This window comes from Lipophrys pholis, assembly GCF_963383615.2.
Source record: "Lipophrys pholis genome assembly, chromosome: 15".
Taxonomy (NCBI): Eukaryota; Metazoa; Chordata; class Actinopteri; order Blenniiformes; family Blenniidae; genus Lipophrys; species Lipophrys pholis.
Genome location: NC_137642.1, coordinates 1,483,227 through 1,504,005, shown reverse-complemented (window position 1 = coordinate 1,504,005; position 20,779 = coordinate 1,483,227). Strand labels below are relative to the sequence as shown.

The 20,779-nt window shown below is 42.7% G+C and overlaps 1 protein-coding gene across 1 annotated transcript; it reads left to right on the top strand.

Moving 5' to 3' along the window:
- The first annotated feature begins 3,980 nt into the window (after window positions 1–3,980).
- On the top strand, window positions 3,981–17,214 carry ogfrl1 (opioid growth factor receptor-like 1). Its single transcript, XM_080481767.1, has 7 exons — window positions 3,981–4,241; window positions 8,158–8,244; window positions 8,348–8,426; window positions 8,506–8,584; window positions 12,358–12,424; window positions 13,204–13,349; window positions 14,838–17,214. The coding sequence occupies exons 1-7, from the start codon at window positions 4,068–4,070 to the stop codon at window positions 15,394–15,396; spliced, it is 1,191 nt and encodes a 396-aa protein (XP_080337893.1). The 5' UTR covers window positions 3,981–4,067; the 3' UTR covers window positions 15,397–17,214.
- Window positions 17,215–20,779: the final 3,565 nt, after the last annotated feature.

Below are 20,779 nucleotides of genomic sequence, written 5' to 3'. Positions count from 1 at the left end.
AAACCAGCACATGGTACGAGGATCAAAAGAGCAACTAAAAAGAGTACCTGTCTCTGTGCTCTGTGCTGATTTTACTGTCCTGTGTTTTTTTTTGTTTTTTTAAATTTGTCAGTGTGAATTGTTGGATGCTTTGTCCCGCAAACTGCAAAAAAAGACCGTCTACGGTACTAATGAAGTCACCTTGACCTTGACCTTGATCATTTCTGTAGTTTGACAAGGGAGATGTATAGTTGTGTCTATCATAGCCTGCAGCATGGTCTTTTCTTAATCTCATCACTATCTTGGTGCCAAATGCTTATTTTAGTATAAACATGAGAATTAATTCTGATTGCTGGTTGGTGTTAATGAGTTATTTTTGGGATTAAAGGATTTCCTCTCTACAGCAGGGAGAAAGACATTGAGCCTGATGAGAAAGGGTGTAACAGCGTCTTCTCTGCTGATCATGGTGCAGCTGTGTAATAACGTCAGATCGTATCAACGAAAGCAATAAAATGCCTGCTGGCAGTCTTTATGGCCGACACACTATGGAAGCAATAAGACAGAAAGGATGTAAAGACAAACAGCAGCGGATGTGAATGTAATATGCTGCTGATCTTCTGATCCTCGTCCTCCGATTCTGGGTTTCCACCTTGTGACTTTCTGTTATCTGACTGGAAAATCCAACACACACACACACGCACACACACACACACACACACACACACACACACACACACACACACACACACACACACACTTTGGTTTCATTGTTGACGCCACAAAACGATCACTTCATTTGTTCCCATCAGATTCACTACAATCATAGAAATCCTACGTCAGCGTCTCACTTCCTGTTTCGGCCAAAAGAAGCTGCAGCCACGAGGTTTTAGTCTCGATTGCTTCAAACGGCTCTTTCTCTCAATTTCCACATCTTTTCTGAGCGAAACTGATGCAGCTTTGAACTCTGGTCCACGTCCGTTTGACCACAGCAGACCCTGGGTCAGGTCCTGGGTCAGGTCCTTGGTCAGGTCCTGGATCAGGTCATGGGTCAGATCCTGGGTCAGATCCTGGTTCAGGTCCTGGTTCAGACCCTGTCTCAGACCCTGGTTCAGGTGCTCAGTTAGGTCCTTGGTCAGGTCCTGGGTCAGATCCTGGGTCAGACCCTGGTTCAGGTCCTGGCTCAGACCCTGGGCCAAGTCCTGGTTCAGGTCCTGGGTCCGGTCCTGTGTCAGATCCTGGTTCAGACCCTGGTTCAGATGCTGGTTCAGACCCTGGTTCAGACCCTGGGTCATGTCCTGGGTCAGATCCTGGTTCAGTCCCTGGGTCATGTCCTGGGTCAGGTCCTGGGTCAGATCCTGGTTCAGACCCTGGGTCATGTCCTGGGTCAGGTCCTGGATCAGACCCTGGTTCAGATTCTGCTTCAGGTCCTGGTTCAGACCCTGGGTCAAGTCTTGGGTCAGGTCCTGGTTCAGGTCCTGGGTCAGATCCTGGTTCAGACCCTGGTTTAGATCCTGGGTCACTCTCAGTTGACCTCCTCAAGACCTCCTGATGTCGTTTTGTTTTTTCAATTTAGGCGGTCTCATATTTTAAAGCTTCTTTTCATTTATTTAGTCACACGGAAATTGTAAAATGTGTGTACAGCAGTGTTGCATGAATATTGTGATATTGTGCAACTTTTTAGATAAGATTATTCAAAAACAGACATTTGATTTACAGTACAGAACAATTATTTTGTTGAAAGAAATACAAGCTACAGGTTGCATAACTGTTACACACTTAATTGCTATGAAAACCATATTCATATTGAATTATTTGACTTCGAAAATTAATTTATCAATCATCATCTCATACCTCACTTTTATTATTTTAGAGTTGGTCAACCTAATGTTTGAGGCACAATCCCCAGTTTGCGCTGACATAGAGCGTCTGTAGTCACGTGATGCAGCTCTGGTCCTGATGCTGCTGTAAGCAGCTCCTTGTATAGAGCGTGGTTAGTGCCACACACTGAAAGTACTGTACAACTAGTGCCATAATTCCCCACAAGTTGCAATATGCAGTGTGAATTCATTCTCAGCTTCAGATTTACAACACAAATGTAATTATTTCCAATCATTTCATACAATGCTACGTATGCAGCTGTAAGTTTTATCTTAGATATAGCATGGAATAAATGTATCATTATTTCATATCCCAGGTGTTGGTTAAATATGTTATTTATGATTAATTTCATTCATGAACAAACTTTGTCTTAATATTTGCCACAAGACAGAAAAAAAGATTTAAATAAAAAATGGAATTCCAACCTTTGTTCAATTGACTTTATTGAGAGAGTAAATTCTTTCATTAAGAATGAATATTTTGTTAGAATCACATGTTGCACTTTTGTCCTTTGCTTTTTCATTCACTGCTGAGCCGGATGAGTAGCTGCAGAGCCTCCAGAAAGGGCGTAGGGTCGGCACTCGGTGGCAGAAAGGACTCAAACTGGCTGATGCCAAAGCTGGTGACCTGGCAGGCAAGGCTTGAGACAAAGAACCTGGCAACCCCATCCTGCAGACTGAGGAACTCTTGATCCAGCAAATGTGTCAGGCCGGCCTTTATTTTATAGTTGACTCGGTTATTTATCTACAAAGTTGTCAGGAGAATTTCCTAGTAAATACACAGGACGTTTAAGACCATTTTATTACATTATTTTTGCAAGAAGAGACAATATCACAGTACAACCTTTCCAATAAACAAAACCTCATGCATACATGACAATTACATTTTGTTGGAGCTCAGTTTAATATAATTCCAATTTTAGTTCAACGAACTTAATGGCTCACAGAAAGAAATACATACAATCCTTCCCCCAAATCCTTTCTATCTGATGGTTCTGAAAGTAAAGAAAAGGGATTTCATTATCACAAATAACCTCTGAGTGCATGTAAACAACAACAAAACATTTTAATGAATGATAAAGTAAAACATTAACATTTTTAACAATACCATTCCTGCAAAGCAACTTTGAAATTTATTCATCAGAATTTTAATTATCAGAGCATGTCAATTTCACAAAGTACCGTTCAGAAAAAGAAGAGCAACAAAGAAAACCTACTGATGTGGATGTCGTCTGTAGAAAATGTGTTTTGTGGTGTTGAATCTCTTGTAAAGCTGCTCCTCTCCTTTCACTGGCACGTCTTCCTTTAGAAGACACAATCCTGTCCTTATCTCAACCATCAATTAAAGCAACACATAAATCAGTAAGATGATGAAAATGACACACAACTGCATACAGAGCTGCATCAGCTTGCTAATAGTAATACTATCAAGAAGAACAACACGAATGATACATTTTTGCATTATATTATGAACCATCAACCAATATAAAAAATTGGTATCAATAGTTTTTTTAGAATGTGTAAATATTATAGTGTAACTACAAATTAATCCTGCTGAATCTCAGTACATTTGTAATCTCACATTTATAATTATTATTTTGTTTTTAATGTGAACGTTTCTCTCCTGAAAAATGTTACATTTAATGTGATGACTGAGCTCTGAGGACAATCTGCAAGTGTGCTGCGTCTCACAGTAGGGGACGCTGTGAGACTGCAGTCCAGCTCAGTCCCCCTTAATGAGACAGGAGCCCCCCCCTTAAAACATAATTTGTGAAGTTTTGGGGGTCTCTAAAATATTGGTTAAATGCTGTTTTACCAATATTCAGATCCCCCCCCCCCCCCCCCCCCCCACCTATCTATTCCCCATATTTGAACCATACATGCACAAATTCAGCTAATTTAAATTTAAAAAAAAAATGTTTAAATGTTAAATGGAGAATTAATTCATTTTCCAAAACCATTAGATAAATATACCAAATTTATTTGTTTATTCTTCGTTCTTGTTGCCTGGATGACGTGTGTCTGCAGCTTTAACGGTGTGTGGCACGTTCCTCCCCTCATAGTTCGGCAGCGTCATCGCTGCTGGTCTGGAATCCCCCTTCCGGTTTGTGCCGCGTCGAAGCTTCGCGGGGTATAAAGTGTGGAACATGTAGCGTCTCTCTCCTCCGGGACAAAGAGGACGGCGGCCAGGCGGTCCTGCATGCCGCTCCGATGGGAAACCTGCTGGGCAGCTGGCGCTTCAAGGAGCCGAGCACCGTGGAGGAGTGCGACTCGACATGGGGCTCGGACTCCGAGGATGACAGCGGCATCTCGGAGTCCGTCAGCCCGGCGGACAGCGAGCGGGCCGCGGCGGGGGGGCACGCCTCCGGAGACACGAGCGCGCAGGTACCGGGGGGAGGGGCGCCACGAGGCCGGGAGAGGGGGCGTTTTCTGCAGGCACGGCACCATCCACACACCGCTGACCGAGGCGGGGGGCGCCGCCGCAGCATCCAGGGTGGCAAACAAACCACAAACCACTCTTTCATATTTAAGAAAAGAAAAAGAAATACACATTTCAATCCTTCAGCTAATGTCTTCTTCTTGATTCTGTCAGCCAAGTTGAATATTTAAAAAAAGGCTGCATGTGATTGAAACCTGGAGTTTACTCTTATTTATATATATATATATATATATATATATATATATATATATATATATATGCCAAAAATGACCATGTCTGAACATACTCACATACATTGCAGCAGAATAAACACACTTCAAAAAGGTACAGAATACAATTTTAAGAGCATTTAAAAAGAATTCAAGTAATTTTTAAGTCGAGAAATGGATATTCAACTTCAACATCTTTGAATCACATAAATAAAGATGAAGACATTTAAAAATGAAAATGTGGTCATAGACAAAAGTGACACTGTTTCCTCTAGCGTGTCATGACTCCCAGTCCAGATTCTACGGGGACTTGGTAGTTTTATTTTGACAGTCACTGTAATAACAATCCAACTTGGTTGTCCGTACATACAGAGGTACATCTCCTCGCCATTGTTAATGTTTGAGGCATATTGTTCTCTAAATGCACTGTGTTTGTGGTCTCCTCACAATAACAACAACCCCAGCTTGTGGCGGTATACGCGAACTACATTGTTGTCAATGTTTCTGTCCGTGTTCCGTATTCAAAGTTGCCACATAAATGCAAAACTTCACTAAAATGAAAATGCTAAAAATGAGGCTTCAGCTACATTGTTCTCTTCAACTTCTGTTTTCAGTGCAAACTACTCCTCAGAATAAAGATGAGATCAGACTTTCGACAGAGATGATGTGATGAGCTGCCACTTCATGGCGCCATCTTGAAATCATATGTTCACCTTATTAAAAATATTATCCTCCAGTATTGTCGGTTGCTTATTCAGCTATTTAGAGAAATACATGAGCAGCTTTTTGTCCATTTTGCACTAAATAAAATTAAACTGCCCATTTAACTTTCATAAATACTCCTGTTATTTTCACCAAACTGCAGTATATGTTGCATTTAAAAAAAAAAAAAAAAAAAAAAAAGTGAATTATATTTCTTGCTGTTTTATCATAGTTATCTCATTTTTTTTTACACTATCGCAGCGATTGTAACTTTCAAGCTTTGTAACTGTTTTTGTAGAGTAGGGTCGAGTTAGGGTTAGGTATTTCATGCTAATTTAGTGAGTTGTTTATTCATTTTTCTCCACGTGTCAAACATTCAGATGAACCTGCTCTATAGCAAATCTATAACTTTCTTCCAAAGCATTTCTTTAACTGGTTCGGGGGGGCACCAGCAAAGTCCTAGATCCACTCGCTGCTGACGGATTTGGGCGGAGGCTCAGACCATGAACTTCCAGTCCCAGTGTCAGAGATCCTGCAGGGAGGTAGAGAAAATGTATTTTGAATTCTTCGACAAACTGCCTCAAATTGTTCCATGAATTTGTTCATAGCTTTGAAGATTGTAATACAGTCGTGGTGTCATGTGTCTACGTCTCGCTCCCATATAAAGGCTTCCCCACACATTTTAACAAACTTTAGTTCTCACGCCCTCTCACACTGCAAAAGAAGAAATTAGATAATCACGCCTGCAGACAAACACACACGCTGACTCGTGGGTATGGGCTTTCATGTACAGCTTACTGTAGGTATGTGAAGAAAATGCAACTGGTACCACTGGAAAGAGCAGGAAAAAACCAAGAAAATGACACCAAAAAAATAAGGAATTTATAGGCAAAAGAAGTTTACTAATTAGTGCAATTGTCTTTTCGGTAATTCGTACACTAATCTGTGACTGAAAACTTTTTACATAAAAACACTTGTAGTTTCTTTAATAAGCAAGATATCTCAATGAAACTTTCAGGGAAGATGTATTTCTTTATACTTTTCAATCTGAATGAATAATAATATATATTTTAAGTTTGTTCTTGGTCTGAAATAAATTTGATAGTATTAAGATTGGAGCTGCCACACCCTACTACCATACTACGACATACTACCTACTACCACACCATAGTTATTGTATTACTCACTTTTTATCCATATACATGTTTTTTTTTAATAACCTGGTAAATGTGTGTCATGTATTTTTATTATATTGGTCAATAACAGATCAAATCCTGTCCCTCTGCCTGTTCGCAACTTTTTTTCTGAATCATAAAAAGTTATGAAACTTCGGGATTAGAAAGTCAAAATAATAATAAATACTTCGTTTTACCTTTCAAAATCGTCACTTAATCCGTTGAAGTTGTTTTTATGGATTGAAGTCGAGTGAGTTTTTAATACGTTCCGGTGACGATCTGAATGTTGACGGAAGTGAAAAAATCCAAATGGCGGACGACGAGGAGTTTCCCGATGACGTCATTCGAGAGAATCCTGAGGAATTATGCAACACTATCCAATCAAAATGCATATTTTCCGGGTAAGACGCAGCGCATCACTGTCCAAAATGCGGATCACGAATCAGGAAGAAAATATCGGGCGCGATCTTCACACACCTACCTACCTACTGGCATTGATGTGTTTGGAAAGAAATCCCATTAAAAGAAGTGGAGGATGTGGACACGGTCGTGACTCAGAGAGGACAGCCATGCAGCTGCCTCCCTAAATATCAGACACAATCCGATAGCGGTCGCGGGGCTTCCGACCGGCACCTCGGCCGTCCTACAACCGAGCACAAAGCCCGACCGATTTGAGTCGCGACCGCGGATTTTACTAACGATTCTCATGCGATCCGATCTTTCGTCTAAGACAGCAGAAAATCACACCGCTTTTGGAGCCTCAAGACAGATGAGAGGCTGATGTTGGTGTGAAGCCAGATGTTTTTGGTCTTTCATCATTTGGTGAGTTGAGCAGTTGAGCAAGATGTCCAGTTGCCAACCTTCTGTGTCCAATGTCAAATCTTTCGTGACGACAAGTCCACGAATATTGGAAGCTGTTCACCTCGTCAAGACTTTTCTCATCTATTGTCCATACCCATAATTCATTGCAGTGTTGTCCAAGGCGACTTGTAAGTTAAATGAGTTCCTCTCTGGATCCAGCGGTAACGTCGATAGAGATTAAGTTGAGATGAGAAGCAAAACATTTTTGAGGTGTTTTCCAGTCACACAGACGACCACCGCCTGCAATGACTGCACCTCCACCTTCACCGATCATGATCGTTCACTTCCTTCTTCTTCATTTCCTCTTGGCGTTTGGCCAGAACATTACAGTAGCGGGAAGTGGTGGATGTCACAGGGCCATGCTGTTAGCGACCAGTGGAAGTTCACACAACCTAGATCACGTTTGAGAATTGGTTCCTGCCGTGCCTTTGGTCGCCACTGCACAGCGGCGCCGGCGCGACTCGTCTTCCTTTGCTACGAAAAAGATGGATGTGGCAGAGAGGTGATTAAGCCCCTGATGCGTATCAGGTGTGCTGCTTCACCTCTCTGCCCATAAAAGACGAGCCGCCCAGACACACGCGGTGACAGGCGGGCGTGAACACGCAGACACAGAAAAGCCTGAAAGAGTAAGTCGCGTCTGAGAGTGTGTTTTGAGTTTTGGTTTTGTTTTAATTTAATTTAATAAAAGAATGGATTTGGAAAGCCCTGATTCCACGCCTCTGTGGGTGAACCCGGCGGTGGCATGCACGACTGCTACAATGGATGATTACAGCCCCCGACCTCTCGAGCAAAACTCAGTGTTTTCTAACTCCGCTGTGAATGGCAGACAAGCGCTGCACCTTTTAGATTCAGACCTGCTTTTGTTTCAATTCTATTTTCTTTTTTTTTTCTTTCTGTCTTGTGTGGTTTGTCAGCGGACTGACTCTCCAGAGTCCACCCCCAAGATGAAGAGGAGTTTCTATGCCGCCAGGGACCTGTACAAATACCGCCACAGCTACCCGGTACTAGCACACACACCCCAACACATGCAAGTGCACCCAAAAATACACAGACAAACACGGGCCTCCTGTTTGATCTCTCTGATCTGTGTGTTTTTGTGTGTAGAACTACAAAAAGACCCGGCAGCCCAACGAGTACCGCAACCTGCGCTTTTACCTGAACAAGATCCCTCTGGTGCCGGATGGTGAGATCACACACACACACACGCACACACACACAGTGGAAATGTGTGCAGCCTCTGATCAGCCTCGGTTTCCTCTCAGGTATCTACATTGAGGAGATTCTTACCAAGTGGAGAGGCGACTATGACAAACTGGAGCACAATCACACCTACATTCAGTGGTGAGACTTTTCATCTGTACGTGAGGATGTTCTTATTGTTATTGCCTGTCAAATGAACAGAAATAGCACAGCAATAATCACTTTTTAACACTGACACGGCGCCCAGGTTTTTTTTTTTTTCACAGTGTCCTAAGGTGAGTGAACAGAAAAACAGTGCAGATGGTGTATTGTTGTGTGCACAGTAAATGTTAGAACAGACGAAGCACAGCAGTCTGAAGCGAGAGAGAGCACAGTACTCAGAAAAGATATGTGTGCATCGAGAGAGCACAATAGTTTCAATTATTGTTTATGAAGTAATTAGCCAATATACGAAGGCAGTGTTTCTTCTAGGATTTTTTTCAGCAGTGGGGGCATGCTCTCCCAAAGGGGCGTGGGGGCTTTATATATAGTTTACCTCAGTACTTGAAGTATTTGTGCAGCAACCAGTGCTAGTCAAATATATATTTTTTGTTATTACTATACAATCAGAACCCCCGGCTTGCTCAGTTGGTAGAGCATGAGACTCACACTCTCAAGGTAGAGGGTTCATGTCCCACACTGGGCGCTACCTTCCCGTGGGCTCACCACCTGCAGGAAAGGTTCTTAATCGGTGCCATGTCATCTGGGTGACGGTGCTCAGACTGCCACCCCCGCCACCCGGAAACGGATAAGCGGAAGAAAATGGATGGATGGACTATACAATCATAACATCAAATAAATCTAAAATAAAAATAAATAAATGGAGCAAAAAAGTAGATTTGGCTCCCGAACAAACACCCTCATATTATGAAAAAATAGACCTTAAATGGTGCATTCTAATGCATTGCGGACTACTAAATACAGCATAAATTGTTGGACCAGATGGTAGTGAACAAACCAAACACCAAATAATATATTGGTGGTGTATTTGCGTCAATTAAAGAAAAGAAAAAAAAGAGATATTTGAAGTCCCTCCAGCATGTCCGAGGTCTGCCCCGAGGCCTCCTACCGGAGGGACAGATGCCCGAGCCACCTCAGCTGGCTCCTCTGGATGTGGAAGAGCAGTGGCTCTACTCCGAGCTCCTCCTTGGTGACTGAGCTCCTCACCCTATCTCTAAGGGTGCGCCCAGCCACCCTACGGAGGAAACTCATTTCAGCCGCTTGTAAGCGGGATCTCATTCTTTCGGTCATGACCATAGGTGAGGGTAGGAACAAAGATCGACCGGTAAATCGAGAGCCTCGCCTTTTGGCTTCGGTCCTTCTTCACCACGACGGCCGATACAGCGACCGCATAACTGCAGACGCTGCACCGATCCGCCTGTTGATCTCACGCTCCATCTTCCGCCCACTCGTGAACAAGACCCCGAGATACTGAGCTCCTCCACTTGGGACAAGGGCTCTCCACCAACCTGAAGGGGGCCATCCACCTTTTTCCGGTCAAGAACCATGGCCTCGGATTTAGAGGTGCTGATCCTCATCCCAGTTGCTTCACACGCGGCTGTGAACCGCACCAGTGCACGCTGAAGTTCCTGGTTTGATGAAGCCACCAGGACCACATCGTCTGCAAAAAGCAGAAACGAGATCCTGTGGTCCCCAAACCGAACCCTTTCCGGTCCCTGGCTGTGCCTAGAAATTCTGTCCATAAAAGTTATGAACAGAACCGGTGACAAAGGACAGCCCTGCCAGAAGCCAGCGTGCACTGGGAACAGGTCCGACTTACTGCCGGCAATGCGAACCAAACCCCTGCTCCTGGCGTACAGGGACCGGGCAGCCCTTAGCAAAGGGTCCTGGACTCCATACTCCCGGAGAACCCCTCACAGGATGTCTCAAGAGACACGGTCGAAAGCCTTCTCCAGGTCCACAAAACACATGTGGACTAAGGGACTCTTTGTTAATTTTGTGTGGAATTCTTTCAAAGTTGAGAGAATGAAATTGTCCACAATGTCTTGGTATGCTGAAGCTTTCAGAGTTCAGGATCGGCCGAGCGGTCATAGCGACGCTGCTTTTTGCTCCTTCGATGTTGGCTCTTCCAATCACTGTGAAATATTTGGCGTGAATTAAGCTTCCCAAAACATTAAAAGATGAGAGAGCGCCAGGGGTAAGAATTGGAATCGTAAACTTTTTATCAATTCTATTTTCTATTCTGCTTAATGACTCGGTTCTTAATCGATTCTCTCATTTGAAATTAAATCTGCAGTATTAACGGCAGAGGACGTGCTAACGTTGTCGCTGCTGCTAGGTTAAGATTCGCTCCGGAGCGGATTGAAAACTGACATTCATTCAAAGTTTATCGTTGCTGTGTTTGTAAATGTTTCTGCATAATTGGTCGTATTTCTTCCTTTTGATGAAACGGCCACTTCCTTGTAAAATGGAGCCAAACTTTTGAGTGTTTCTGCAGCTCAGGCGCCATGTTCCCTGCTGGCTGCACTGGTGAATAACGTCACCAAGCACATTGTGTAACGTGTGGTGACGTCATCCACGCCCACTGGAGTCGAAAAGGGAATAATTTGTAAATTTGGCAAGCGATTCCAAGGAATCGGAACACTGGGAACCAGTTCTCAACAAGAACCGGTTTTGATTCACATCCCTCGAGAGCCCTGCGAACACCATCTCCTTTCAGCACACAATTTGACAAGAAGAAGAGGCTGGTTTTAAATTATAAGCATGTGGTGCAGCGCGTCGACTAGGGACTTATTTCACTCCCGATACCTGAATTTGGATATCTGCAGATACGGATATTATTCCGATACCAGAACTGTTTGGTTATCATTATTGTTGACTTTATATGAGGCTGTAATAAACTCCTCTCTACAGTTAAGTATGAAATGTATTCTCCCAAAAATCAACTTGAGGTTAGTATCAGGTCAGAAAAAGAAGCAGTCCAAAGTATTTTTGTTCCATGTGGACAATGTGGAGGTCTGCGTGACGTCATCATCTCATAATAAACTAGTTCTGTCTAAAGACCTCAGAATCACTTTATTAATCCCTGGAGAAATTCTTTAGCAACGCAGCACAAACAGAATGTGCTTTACGGCGGTGTGAATCGCCTGCTACGGGGGAGGAGCTGCTGTTCATTGTTTTGATGTCAGTGCTGTTCTCCTCGGAGAGCTGGCGTTTTAAAATGGTGACGTCTGGCTGTACAAAAGCTTTGTAAACGTTTCTGTTGCTTTACGTTGTTTTTAGTGTAAAATTCATCCAAACAGCGACATGTTGTCATGAAAAGTTGGATAGCACAGTGCTACTTCCCTAGCCTGCTCACTGGCTGCAAACTGTGGAATGGATTTCCTGACTCATTCCTCCTGGTCTCATTGAGACCCGCCTCCCTTCAGGAAATCCAGTCCACAGTTTGCAGCCAGCGAGCAGAGCAGCAGCAGAGAAACACTGTGGAGTCATTTCAGCAACAGTGAAGCAGACGAGGCTTCATGGATCACAAATCTCCGCAGGTTGGATCGGAAATTTCTGATCCGTCAATTACATAGGGAACTGAACCCGATACTGATACTGGGTCGGATCAGCCCCATCCCTAGTGATCAATAGCATCACAACTGACGACCAAGAAAGTCGTCCGCTCACTGGAAGATGTTGAAGCAGAAGCTGAAATAACTGATGGAGGGACAATAAAATGCTGAGTTTGAGGAAGAACAAGAAAAGTACCTAAAATTTAGTTTGTAGATTGAGAAGCTCTGCACTTGCAGACTGTACAGCTCTTTCTCAGGTCAGAAGGTTTTTGTTTTGATTTTGCAGTCAGTCAGTTTGTCCTCACTAGTTAATGTGTTTTCGCCGCTGTGTTGTCTTATTCCTTTTCCATGTGCCAGGCTGTTCCCATTAAGAGAACAAGGGCTCAACTTCTACGCACATGAACTGACTCAGGACGAGATCAAAGTAAGTGCCGTTTTTTTTCTTTGTTGGCTTCCTTTATCTGCGCTGTGCTGTAGTAAACCTGCGCTGACATGTCTTTGACCCGCAGCCGAGCAGCGCCGCTGCAGGCCGGCGGAGACAAGCCAAACTGGCCGTCTCTCTGCAGATCGAACTTGTTTATCTCGGAGCCCTGGAGGGGTTCTAGAGACAAAATCATCAGCAGCAGGGGGCGCTCCGCTATGAGACGCCACAATATTTTGTACCCACAGAACTTCTTTATACTGAAGCCAGACTTTTGGTTCGTCAGTAACTACTAAACAAACTACAAACTACTGTAAATGAAAGTTTGGAAGTTTTAGACATAAAATTTGCCTTTTAATGGCTTCATGTGAAAGAAAACTTTAATCAGTGTGTTTCACTGAAGTTAATCTAATAACTACGGGGGGATACATTTCATCCAGCTGTGCGCTAAAAACGATTCAGAGAAAAAATGGTAAAGTATACCTAAGGTTGTATATCTTGGGATGTTTTCCAGAAATTTACACCCTGATTATGAGTGAAAAATCAAGTTATTGCATGTATTTTGTCGGGAAACGTGAAGAATTCTTCAATAAATGTAAAGAAGAATTCAAAATCTAAAGCACTACTGTGAATCGAGAGAACAACCAATCTGTTTCTATGACTACATTCAGAAGTGATCTAAAAGGTTCCACGTGTTCTTTTTAAGTTGTCCTACTCAGCCATCATCCGAACAGGAAGCTACCGCCGTTGGTTTTCTCATCCGTTGCGTTTAATCCCGTCAGGAATTCCAAAACACCCGGGAAGCCAAGCGGAGGTTCCTGGCGGCGTATTCCCTCATGCTGGACTTCTACGGCATCAAACTGCTGGATAAGAGCGGGAACGTGGCTCGGGCTTCCAACTGGCAGGATCGCTTCCAGCATCTTAATGAGTGAGCACACACACACACACACACACCAGCCTGAGGGTATAGAATTGCAGCCAATTGCTGCTTTTGTGTCCTTTGGTAAAAAGTTATTGTAAACGCTGCGTAACTTAATTGTTCCTCAGTGGTGCACCAGCCTGTTTTAACCCAGCAAACAGATGGTTAACGGGTAATTTAAGGTATTCCTTTCTACCCATCTTCATGCTTTCATGGCCTATTGTGTTTCCCTGCCAGAAAGCCACCTGATTGTTGAACTTCACTGCTTCCACTGAGATATATTTCTACTTATACCCAACACACTCTACGACCCAATCGAATCACACATCTACCAGTCTAGAGTATCCGAGGCAAATCGTCGTTATTATCCTCACCATTAGGAGAACAACAAATCCTCCACCATGACCCAGCTGCTCACTGCATTTATTTATTCCCTTCTGTTGTTTTTAATAGCCATTAAAAGTGTGTGATAACGTCTACATCAGGGTAACTGCAGTTTGTAGAGGCCTCGGGATCGACTTCAACAAATTGTTCTTGCTGAAAGCTGAATAAGTGAAGGAGACTGTCAGCACGTCCATCAGAGGTCGGTGTGAGTTAATCCCAAGTGTGCAGGGTTTCTGCTGTTCTCCATTGTCAGTTTAAAAGAATATTAATCAGGGATTGTATTACTGTCGTCAACTTTATTTTCTTTCTTTGAAAGTGACTGAATCAGAACATAATAAAACTAGAGCAGGCCCTCGGTAGAGCGCACGCACACCTTCACCAACACCACATCTGTCATCATGGAAACCAATGGATTACAAGGTTATTCGATCCACCACACCACTCCTTCCATCATTTGTCATGGTCAAACTGCTTCATGTTGTCACTGATGTACACACATTTTACAATTTACATGTATTCATCCATTCAGCTTGTGGAGCTGGTTGGGCTCTATGGATGGATCGAATGAATGTTAGAAGTGACCTCTATGGTACAGACCCATTCTTACTTATTGCTGTTTGGAACATTGCCTGCACGTTTAGGATTGTGGATATTATGAGGATTAAGAAACTCCAACTGTCACTTCACTGAAAACTGTTCTCAGAAATCCTTCAGTTTGTCTCTGTGCTGGATTAAAAAACGCCCACCGCCAGCTCCAAAACGTTTTGTACTTCCATGGTACCATCCTACCCCAGCAGGCCGTCGCTCTACTGACCGTGAAGGAATCTGCCTTCATTCCTACAAATCCTGTCAGTAGGCTGTCTCAGGAGCCTGTTTCTGGGGTGAAATCAGATTTTTGGAATAGCCAACTACATTGGAAGCTTTGTTTTAGGGATGAACAGAATTACTGCTCTGTAATCTGCACTTCTAGTGAGAAGGAGACACGATGATGGCGAAAGGGAAAAGGGCTGAACTGAAGTCGCTGGACAATCAATTGGCCGTTTGGATAATATTAATTAGTCTGTGAAAACAAACGGTATAACAAGTGTCTTCTTTCCTGCTTTGCTTTTAAAGATCCCACCACAACTACCTGCGGATCACCCGCATCCTCAAGTCCCTGGGTGAGCTGGGCTACGAGGCGTTTAAGGCCCCCCTGGTGCGCCTCTTCCTGGAGGAGTCGCTGTGCCAGAACACCCTCCCCAACATGCAGCACAGCATCCTGGAGTACTACGTCTACACCATCCGCCTGCCGGCCACTCGCCGGCGCCTGCTCCGCTTCGCCCGCCAGCACTACAGGCCCACCCACGCCTTCCTCTGGGGCCCGCCGCACAAACGGCGAGGCGGTGGCTCAGGTTCCAGAGGAAGTGTGGGCGGTGCTGGAAGTAGCGGGATAAGAGCACCGGCTCCAACACCAGAGCAACAGAGGAGGGGGGAGGAGACCACCACGTCTATACCTGCAGGGAGCGGGATTATCGTGTCTTCCCACAACGCCATGATGTGCCAGGACCTGGCTGGAGGCGGGCCTAAGGACTGCGCCGGACCAGGGTCCAACATGGCCGGACTGGAGGGGGCACTGATGATGGTGGGAGCGAGAGGAGAGAGGAATGAGTACAATGACATGGTTCCTCTGTAGACATTCTAGTTCTGACATGAAATAACATGTCAGTAATATATGAAGAGATTCTTCTAAACATCTTCTGAAAGGCCCTTCAGGGTCCGGACACCGTCAGGACAGGAACAGTTCCTCATACATGGTCAGTCGGAGTTTAGTTTAAGGGCTTATCGTCAACTCTGACCTGTCTTTATTGCCAGTCATCTCTGTGTTCCTGATTAGGGCTGCACAATATCAGCTGAACACGCAATAGTGGAGTAACGATATGATTGACCATTAATGTCCTTCCTGTTTGTAAAGTTCTTCTTCCAAATAATCATTTCTAGAAGGAGCAAACAAACAGTGGTGCAGTTTGTTTTTGCTCTTTTTCTCTTGGTGTCTGTGCTCTCAGGCTTCTTATTTCTGGTGTGAAATAATGTTGCAGGAAGGAAGTGGAATATGATCCGTTTCCAACAAAATGTTTTGTTCTGAAAATTGTTGGAGTTATGAGACATTTGTTTTACTACTTCCTGAAACAACAAACATATTGTCCATTAGATTTATTGCAATTAGTGTATTTCGCATGTTGCGATGAATTGTGCAGCCCTATTTCTGGTCATATCGCCACTTGTAAGTTTCAGGAATCTTTTCATGAGCCGATTCAAATCAGTCCCCCGTGGGCCAAATCATCCTAGAACCATTGACACCGGTAAAGATCGATGTTTTTGTTAAGAGGTTTCTTCTCATCAGGGCTACGACCACGGACAAGCCGACACAGAAAATTGCCTTATTTAAAGTTTTTGTCTGGAACTGAAATGTGGTCACCGACACCTTGAGAACCTTTTTTTCAGCCAAAGGTGCCCCCTGATTGGCCGGCTGGTGTTGCGATGGTTTCAGGTAATAAAGTTGTGCGTACTTATTAAACGGTGTAGCCGGAGCTCCGCAAAGCAACAAGCTGGACTCTCTATGTACAGGTGCTATAAAGACAATAAGACCATTTAAATACGCAGATTTTTATGTCTTCATTCCCTTAACATGTGAAATGACCGGCGGAATTAGAAAGACGGTTTGTCAGCAATATTTTGAAAGTTGATCCACTTCTTGTTGGCTTGGGCACAACCTCAAGTTGAAGGGAGCTACTTTCTCTGAACATTGTACAGAGCTGTAAAGCTACAAAATAATACTTGTTTGTGACTTGATTTCTTGACCTACCAGGTTGGGATAGAATTGCTTTTGGTGACACTTGAACTGAAATCACCAGTTGTTCCATGTAGTATTCAAATAGGACAAATTGGTCCAGATCAGATATTTATTTAGTTTTAAGATAAATAATTTGAAACTCTTGGTGGAACATCTTTCTGTGCAGTGTCACTGAGAATCCTTCTGTGCTCACCTTGAACCAGGGAGTGGGAGTGACGTTGGCGTCACGTGCAGTGTGTGTGTGTGTGTGTTGCGCTTGTGTCTTCCTGTTGAAATCACTGTAGGTCTGTGTCCTAAAGGCTGCGAGGCATCAACATGATGAGTCGCTCTCATTTAACCCAACACTGCAATAAGTTCTCCACATGAGAAACCGAGAGCAGGAGTCTGCAACCTGCTGAAACCTTTACTCTGCAAACATGGTCAAAAACGGCTCACTGAGAAAAACAGCCCAGAAAAAGATCAAAGGGAGAGAAAAAAAGGCTAATATGGGCAAAATTGTAAAAATGACCAAAAACGTCAGAATCTGCAAAATGGATGGATGTGGCCGGAATAGATGACATCATTCAAAACTGTGAAAGGACCAACAGCCAAAACAAAGGAATTGAAACAGCTAAGACCAATAGAAAAGGTCAAATAAATCAATAAACTGCCACAGGAGCCAAAAATGCTCGAAATAAAAACTAAGAATGGTGAGAAACAATGAGGCTTAAAAAAGAAAATTTTGAAACCAAATAACTGAAGGAGAATCTGTAAACATGGCTAAAACTGCTTAAGAAATGCTAAAACGACTGAAAAAGCAAATAGAAAATAGTTAAGACGAAAACAACAATCAAAACGACTTTAATCAATAGAAATGGCTTAGAATTATGGAATGAGTAAAATGAGTCTAACAGCAACTCAAAATGGCTGAAACACCGCAACTGTTAGAAACCTGCCAAAACGGCTCAATTGTCTTAAACAGTCACTCGGAATTCCTGAAAAGGTAAAACAAAAAAGTGTTAATTTTCTCTTTGATGAAACGTTGGAGATCCAAGCTCCGCTCTAATGAAACCTGCAGATTGATTAAACTTAAGTCCTGACAGGTTTCAGATTTCTGCGTGAAGACAATTCAGCCTTTATTCTTTTCTTTGATTCTTTTGTGAACGAGCAGAGGATACGGAAGAGTATTAGGCCCACTGAAGAAAAGAAATCATTCGGAGGCTAAAAAAAAACTTTTCTGTTCTCCAGAAAAAGTTGAAAATCAAAGTCCGTCCATGTCCATGCCAGCGAGTGTGACTGCTTCTATAGCATGCATGGCGGTGGAAAGGTGCTTCAGGACAGGATGCAGCTCCTCTACAGTCGGTCATCATATCAGGACGAGAGGAGACGTCCAGCCTGCAGCCTTTTTCCATCGCAGACGTTGGTCGAGTACAAAGACAGAGACACGGATCCCAGGGTGCTTATAGAATATAGTGGTATTAATCAAGGAACTCCAGTGTGAAATCACGTCCATGAGCAGTAAGAAACACTATATAGTCAGAATTGAGTGATTTGATGTGATTTCACATCCACGGGTAAATGATGAGGGCTGGACAGACGTCTCCACTTTGTATCCAAAATAAACAACAAAAAAACATTTTTTTTTCTCAGTGAAGAAAAAATGTTGACTTTGATTTTCGACTTTTTTTTCAGAAGGGCATGTTTTTTGTTTTTACCGATTTATTTATTTATTTTTTTCTTCAGTGGCCTGATTACTCCTCCATAAGAGCATGAGATTTCCTGCTGCCTTGCTAACTATTCATCTGCAGTACACCGGAGTAACTCTCACTCTGCGTGAGCCACTGTAGCTTCCTAACCTTTCTCAGATTAGACGGTACTATTGTTGGGATCGGCAGGTAATAATCTATCCTGACCTTTACACCATGGCAGCCTGGCCCTGCAGCCTGACGACCACAGCTCGGCCAGAGTGAAAGTCATGTGACGGCGGGACAAGCGTATCTGAAATAATTGTAACGTGGACTTTTCAGGTGAACTTCATGAGGACAAGTGTTTGGGTCACTAGCATCCTGTACGTGTACAGAAGTGAGCGCGTGATATTCTAAAGTGCCTCTTTTTGTATTTTTTGATTTTTAGCGTTTCAACTTTTTTGGGGCGGTTAATTTTTTTGTGTACAGCAGTTTTAATATTGTCATTCCAGTTTGTGTTTCTGTCTGTTTCTGCACACGGTGGGATTATTAATGTACAGCTGCAGCAGGAACCCGTCTCCAAGAATGGATCAATACTATAGAATACTTGAAATTGTTTGTATTTGGCTCATTCAATTAAAAATGTGATTGTTCCACAGATAAATTTTTTGGGGTTGCATAATTTTTGCATGTATTTTATGAAAGGTGAATTATTCATTTTGTAATCTAAGACATGCATTTGATTCAATAAACATAGAATAATTTGATCATGTCCAAGTGGCTTACATTGTTGGATAATCCTTTACAATCGAGACTTCTGTTAGAGATTATGATGTTTTATTTTCCCTCGCTATAATCTGAATTGGCCATCACTGCAGCAGACGGTTTATTGTGAAACTGCAATTAAAAATGAATCAAGAGTCAAACTGAAAAGATGACACAGATTTAAATGTTCTGAAGACAACAAAGGAATACAAAAACATGAATTATGAAATTTTATATCTTCCTCTGCTGATCTCCAGATTAAAGCATCTTCCTCCTATGCTGCAATAGTAACACTGCAATAGTAACACTACAGTAGTAATGCTACAGTAGTAACGCTACAACACTAACGCTTCAATAGTAACACTGCAATAGTAACACTACAGTAGTAATGCTACAGTAGTAACGCTACAACACTAACGCTTCAATAGTAACACAATAGTAACGCAGCAATAGTAACACTACAGTAGTAACGCTACAGTAGAAATGCTACAGTAGTAACGCTACAACACTAACACTTCAATAGTAACACTACAGTAGTAACGCTACAGTAGAAATGCTACAGTAGTAACACTACAACACTAACGCTACAACACTTAACACTTCAATAGTAACGCAGCAATAGTAACACTACAGTAGTAACGCTACAGTAGAAATGCTACAGTAGTAACACTACAACACTAACGCTACAACACTAACACTTCAATAGTAACGCAGCAATAGTAACACTACAGTAGTAACGCTACAGTAGAAATGCTACAGTAGTAACACTACAACACTAACGCTACAACACTTAACACTTCAATAGTAACGCAGCAATAGTAACACTACAGTAGTAACGCTACAGTAGAAATGCTACAGTAGTAACTACAACACTAACGCTACAACACTAACACTTCAATAGTAACGCAGCAATAGTAACATTACAGTAGTAACGCTACAACACTAATGCTTCAATAGTAACACAATAGTAACGCAGCAATAGTAACACTACAGTAGTAACGCTACAACACTAACGCTTCAATAGTAACACTGCAATAGTAACACTACAGTAGTAATGCTACAGTAGTAACGCTACAACACTAACGCTTCAATAGTAACACAATAGTAATGCAGCAATAGTAACACTACAGTAGTAACGCTACAGTAGAAATGCTACAGTAGTAATGCTACAACACTAACACTTCAATAGTAACGCAGCAATAGTAACACTACAGTAGTAACACTACAGTAGTAACGCAACAATAGTAATGCTACACTAGTAACGCTACAATAGTAAAACTGCAATTTTAACTCTGCAATAGTACCGCTACAGTAGTAATGCTGCAATAGTAACGCTACAATAGTAATGCAGTGACTTGGAGAAGTAACTTTAATCTGATTACTGGTTTGGAAATAGTAATGCATTAGATTTCTATTACTGATAAGTAGTCACATGAGAGTAACACGTTACCGGTATCCATTTTTCCCATTACAACCACAAATGTATTGCATTGGGATTTTCTGCAGCAGACCAACACAGCGCCTGTAAAGTGGAAGGAAAATGATTCATGGTTTCACACACATGGCTGTTCAGCTCAACAAGGGATCTGCAGCCTTTGTGACCTGAAGATCCATGTTCACAATTTTCCACCAAATAAAAACACAGATGTTTAAAGTGACACCTGAGGACTGAACTTTGAGCAGAACACTTTAACAACAACAGATTAACAACAGCTAATAGCATAAAGCTGGCCCATGCTAAGTTTATGGCTCCTGACTGCAATGACACCTAAAAACGTCTTCCTGAAAATGTTACC